Source organism: Triticum urartu, unplaced genomic scaffold (assembly GCF_003073215.2).
Source record: "Triticum urartu cultivar G1812 unplaced genomic scaffold, Tu2.1 TuUngrouped_contig_6381, whole genome shotgun sequence".
Classification (NCBI taxonomy): Eukaryota; Viridiplantae; Streptophyta; class Magnoliopsida; order Poales; family Poaceae; genus Triticum; species Triticum urartu.
The window spans coordinates 1-5,880 of NW_024117140.1; the positions used below are offsets into that span (position 1 = coordinate 1).

Here is a 5,880-nt window from a genome sequence, read left to right on the forward strand (position 1 = left end):
CCGCCCGCGTCCCGGCGTGGCGGCTCCGCGCGCCGCCCCGTCGCCGGAACGTGCTGCGCGACAAGGCCCCGCCGCCGCTGGTGGTTCGCCCTCCCAACCACGAGGCCCTCGATTCTCGTCCGCAGCTGGACAAGGACCGCCCTCCTTTGGTTGGTCTTACTGGAGAACCGCAGTCTGCTTCGTCCGATGATCACGCGTTACCGGATCCTGAGGAGAAATCGGACATTTCTGTTTGTCTAGATGCCGGTCCAAGTGGGAATGCAGTGGCTGAGTCCACCTTGGATGGCCCGAAGGATTTGGATTGGGATGCAGAGGAGAGCCATCTCTGTGGCAATGGGACCGGTCCTGTATTCAGTGTATATGAAGACCCAGACGGCAATGCAGTGCATGTTGAGGTGAATGAGGATGAAATCGTTAGCAGGTGTGTGAGTGCAGATGGAGAAGGGAGTGGCGATTTGCAGTCCATGTTGTCTCGTGCAAGAGTAATGGCTAAGGGGTTTGAAAGTGGCGGACGTGAGGTTCCGAAGAACAGCTCATTGGTTCAGTTCGTAGCCACCGAGAAGAAGGAATCGTGTGTTGCGGATGCTGATGTTTCAGTTGTGCAGACAAATAGGACTGCTTCAAGGGCTGTTGCACAGGGTGGTTTTGCAGCATTTTGTGGTGTGTGCATTGTATTGATGGCGTCGAAGTTGATTTGGAGGAACATCAAGGCACCTTTTTCTAGAAAGTCGTTTCATGTACCTAGACCAGGGATGAGAGCTGGTCAATTGGACAAGGGTAACGGCATGGTAATCAGTAATGTACATAAGATTCCAGGAGATTTACTGGTAAGACCGCAGTTAGAGAGGACGGAATTGATGAACAACCTCAAAAAAGCCAAAATGTCAAGAGAACGGTTTTCTTTCAGAAATATATTTTGTTGCAGTACTGTTGCAAATGATGACAATGCAAGAATAACCGAGATCAGAAGAATGGTGACTGATGTTCACACTCTAGAAGAAGGAAACCTTGGAAAAAGCAAAGGGGGAAACAATAATTCTGTTGTCTTTCCCCACCCAGTAGTTGCCACCGAGGAAGCAATTTCAGCAAGTTATGTTAGACAATCCGTAGATGATGCATCAGAGTTCGACAGTTGTGAATTACCTAATATTAGTTCCTCCAATGGTATTATTGAGGAAAGTGTCAAGCAGCCTGTGGATTTTAAGAACGGAGCACCAACCGTAGACACATGTGTAAAAGATCAGTATGTTATTGGAGAAATTGAACAGGCTGAGTTCAGGTATAATGATGAGAGCACAGCTGATGCAAAGGATACAACTTCTGTCATACATGCAGCAGAAAAAGAACTACATATTTGTTCTGCAGATGATCATAATGTGAGTCCTAATACCATCAATACCCCATCACCTGAGTTTGAAAGAAAAGAACAGTTCGCGGAGATAGCTGCTAGTATTCAAGGACTAGAACCATCTGAGCTGTTCAGTAGTGACAAACAGATGATTTGTATAAATGGTAGTGCTCACCAGATCATCAATAATGTTGTCCCAGAAACTGCTGATGTTTTTTCACCTAATTGCTTTAACATTTCATCATCTGGGTTGAAATACAACGGAGCATCCCTAGCCAATAGTGAAAATGATATCAATTGCATGCAAGAAACTGAAGTACCGATGGCCTTTGCAAATGATGCTCAGATGGCTAACTGTGAAGGCTTTGCTCATTGTGTAAGCATAATAGGTAAAGAAGCATGTAAAGATCCACTAATGACCGATATATCAACTATGAAATCACCTCAGAGAATCAGTGAAGAGCCTGCGGATTTGATGACATATAACATGCAATCCATGCAAGAACCAGAACCATCCAACCATGATGGCAAAGAGGTAATTTATGCAAATGCGAAGAACCATAAGAAAGCCGTAGTACACAATGAGACAAAGACTAGTTCAGAAACAGTTGATGAAGCTAACACATCTCCATTATACATCCTACAAGAAACAGTTCAACACAGAGGTGCAGAAGTTGAAATATCAGAGAAGGAAGTGAAAATCACTTCCTCCAACAAAGAAGCCAGAGGGCATCTTAAAAAGGATAAAGCGAAACTACAGAAAGAAATGTTCAGTGACAAGGTACCTGGAACAAAGTTGTCAGCAGAAGGTGGTGTACCTGGAACTAGCATTGTGGTTGATCCATCAAATGGTGTACAGAAAACTAAAAGAGTGGCACGCAAACGGCTGAAGAAAGTGCAAACTAATCAGGGAGCTGCAGAAAGAGTCACAGAACAAGATGTCACTCACAATAGCAGCATGGTTGGTCAGGAAAACAGTAGCCAGAATGTTAGAAGGACAAGAAGAAAAAATCAGACAAACGCATTTCACACCGAAGGATCTCAAACAAGAGAAGAAATTCCAGAAACAACTTCCATGGAAAGTTTACCTGATGATGCACCAATAGCTGAAAACATGAAACCTCTTGTTGAGGCAGGTTCACCTGCTGGAACACTATCTTCAGAGGTATCAGTAAGAAACTATTGATTTGCAGTATCCTTTGCAGAGCTGTTACTTATATGTTTCAATAAGACAATTTTAATATGGTGCTCTTTCAGCAGTATCGTTCCGTAGTTTGGAATTCGTCATAAGGTCATCTTTCTAACAAGGACCAGATAACAACACTAGTGTAGAAGGATTAGGAAAATGGTAGGTGCTAGTTGTAAACTAATGAACTCTTGAATGTGCAAAAAACATTGTAAGTAGGAACTTATAGAATTTTCTGGACATAGTGAACTATATATAACTTGTGAGTAATACAGGAACTTCTGCAGTAACTCTCACGAAATGCTGCAGGGAACAAGTGATTCAAAATGTAAGTAACATAAGATTAAATGGCTTTCAGTAACTATTCTTGAACAGCCTATTTTGGATTGGACTGTACATCACTGGTTTGCATAGGTAATAATTTAAAGAAAACCATGACCTAATCCTTGAGCTGGTCCTCCAATGAGTAAAATGCACACATCGTCCTTCAACTCAGTCACTTAGATCCATGGACTTTGTAACCACATATTCATCCATTTAAACTTTTTAAAGGTTGCGCTAGAGGTTCATATCTGGTCGCGCAGTCTCTGACTGCTTCCGTGTGTGTTGACTATGAAGCATGACATCCTTCCCAATTACATGGTGGCACTGGCATGTCTTCTTCCTCAGACTGCAAATCGCTGGTTTACATTTACTTGCATGATGCTTGCCGCTTGCCGTACTACTATTATCATATTTTCTCTTGTTTGTTCCTGAATCCTGGCGTTGTCATGTTTCTATTGAAGGATATTCTTAGGGAATCTCAGCCAAGTAGGTCCAATACCCATACAATGAGGAAGGAAGAGTTAAAACTCAAATTCCAAGCTTCCGAAAGGATGGAGGCAGCCGCAACGGAAACTAAAACCAATATGCACAACTATAGTGCCATGCATGAGGGATCAACTGATTTTGACAAGTCGAAGACGAAGATGGGTGTAGCTGCTGCCAAGAAGTCCACAAAGAGGTAGATGTTTTCCTCAGAATTCTCCTTTTTATTGAGTCAAAGATCATATAGAATGGCTGTGTGATTGGTATGTACACACACTTGTCTGAAACTGTCCACTGCACACTTCCTTTACAGAAAATCATTGTTGAAGCGTACCAAGCCAAGTAATCCAGTGTCAAATAAAGACTCAGAGGAACCCACTGGTGACTGATGTGCATAAAGTGTTTCAAGTAATGTCCTCTTCGTCTCCTTCGTGCATAGGCATTAAGGCAGTTTCTGGAGAGTTGCACTCAATTAATGTGCAGCAAATTTCTTGGTGAGGAATAGTGGCAATATTTGCAGTACAGGCATCAACCGAAGAGGATAACTTCTCTCGTCAATCTGAAGTTCATCTCTGCTGCTGATGAAGGGGGTTGAGCTAACCAGGCTGCATGGAAAAGAGCTTGGTAAAATATAGGCCAACCGGATGGTGCTCCAGTATTTTACAAATACTTGACAGTCTATAGGTCCTATTCCATTTAAGTTGGAGCATCATTATGAAGTTTAGTCAAAAATAGCAAAGTCTCATAGGTGTATACTTTGAACCATGTTGTCCAAGTGGCATCTATTTTGGAGCAGAGGTGGCAATAAAGTTAAATGTACCTTCTGGTCTGCAAAATCTAGAAATAAATGAAGAAAAATATTCAGAATTAGGCAGCAATAGGGGATAAGTATAATATTGTTAAAAACCAACAGTAACAACTCAATATGTTACTTCCCCCGCCAAAAAAAAACAACTCAATATGTTACTTCACAGTTACAACCTTGCTCTTTTTATCTGATCGAAAGATATTTGTAAGATGCAGCAATTGCAAAAGAAGTAAGTTTCCGTGAACATTTTTGTACAATCCTTGTGTGGTTACAGATACTGTTAACACATCAGCGTATTGCCATAAACCATACTTGGCTTACAAATCCAAGGGAAGATGGGACGTAAACTTAGTCCTGTTAGTGGATCAAACTCGCAAACTTGACAGCATATATTTCATGGGACAGATGAACATGATTTTTTTTACTATGAAACAATTGGAACTAACCAGTATACACGTAACAGAATAGTATTAATCCTGTAGCTCAATCTAATGTAAATGTTAGACTTTTCTCATGCACACAGTCAGCGCATTACACATATGAGTAAGTGGATCGATTCAGCAAATATTATGAGTGATTCGCACCACTGGCTCTTTAACCTTTTCAGTTTTGGTACCAAGTTCCTAAACGTGCATATTTGCTTGAACGTTGCTTAATTTTATCAACTACTCCCTCTGTTCAATTTGAACTGCCAAAACGCCATATATTTAGGAACAGAGGGAGTACATCCATTGGTCACAGAAAATATGTAGTAATGTGCTATGCGGAGAGGCAACATGTTCACTCACCCTTCATTTTGGAACCAAATGACCATTAAAAGTTTAAAGTAGCTACTGTAGGATTGGAATGAAGTGTATGTTGTTTGTTTCTTATGGAGATCATACTCATTCCTGTTGCTTTTAGACTGCTTAATCTGCTGGTGGAATTTGCTTCCTATAAATCCCTCCACGATTCCATGCTGTCATTGAGTTACTCTTCTAGTCAACAAGTTTAATTGTTGTGTATCAAAGCACGCAACAGGGAGAATTTGGCCTGGTGGGGAGGCTTGGTTGGGAATGGGTTTAGGTCATAGGTGAAGTTGGTTTCTTATTGCTTGAATTTACTCCCTCCGTTTCTTTTTACTCTGCGTATAAAATTTGTTTGAAGTTAAACTACGCAAAGTTTGACCAAATTTATCTTAAAAAATATCAACATTTACAATGCAAAAGTTACATAGTATGAAAATTAGTTTCATGATGCATCTAATGATATTGATTTCATATTGAGAATGTTTATTTTTTTTAATATAGTTGGTCAAACTTTATGAAGTTTGACTCCAGACAAAATTTATATGTAGACTAAAATGAAATGGAGGGAGTACCGAATACATGATTGCCTTATGATTAACTTAGGTTTGAGAAAGCAATCTCCAACTTAAGGTAACAAATCTTGTCTAATGGGAGAGTAATCTTAGCAAATGATAGAGAAATAATTTATAGATAGATATGGGTGCATCTGCCATATGTCTTGTGTCATGTGTGCAGCCGGTGGCTGTAGGACCAAGGCCCACGTCCTCCTAGTCCAACCATGACACTCATGGTGCGGCAAAGCATGTGTGACCTTCTAGTTGGTCCAAATGGGACTGGAAAGTTGGAACTCCTCTTTGTGGAAAATTTATCAGGTCAGGTAGCAGCCACTTCAGCTCGAAGACCTATTTTCATGACCACATATACAGTTATAGTTCTACTCGAC

General features: G+C 41.0%; 1 protein-coding gene across 1 annotated transcript; it reads left to right on the plus strand.

Moving 5' to 3' along the window:
- The first annotated feature begins 6 nt into the window (after positions 1-6).
- Positions 7-4,177, plus strand: LOC125530528. The gene is made up of 3 exons (XM_048694910.1): positions 7-2,513; positions 3,320-3,537; positions 3,655-4,177. Exons 1-3 carry the CDS (start codon positions 465-467, stop codon positions 3,728-3,730), a joined length of 2,343 nt encoding a protein of 780 aa, XP_048550867.1. The 5' UTR covers positions 7-464; the 3' UTR covers positions 3,731-4,177.
- The last annotated feature ends 1,703 nt before the right edge of the window (positions 4,178-5,880 follow it).

Coding starts and splice junctions, on each gene's coding strand:
- LOC125530528 (XM_048694910.1), top strand. CDS start 465: ATGTTGTCTCGTGCAAGAGTAATGGCTAAGGGGTTTGAAAGTGGCGGA. Junction 2,514..3,319: donor CTGGAACACTATCTTCAGAG/GTATCAGTAAGA, acceptor TTTCTATTGAAG/GATATTCTTAGGGAATCTCA. Junction 3,538..3,654: donor GCCAAGAAGTCCACAAAGAG/GTAGATGTTTTC, acceptor CTTCCTTTACAG/AAAATCATTGTTGAAGCGTA.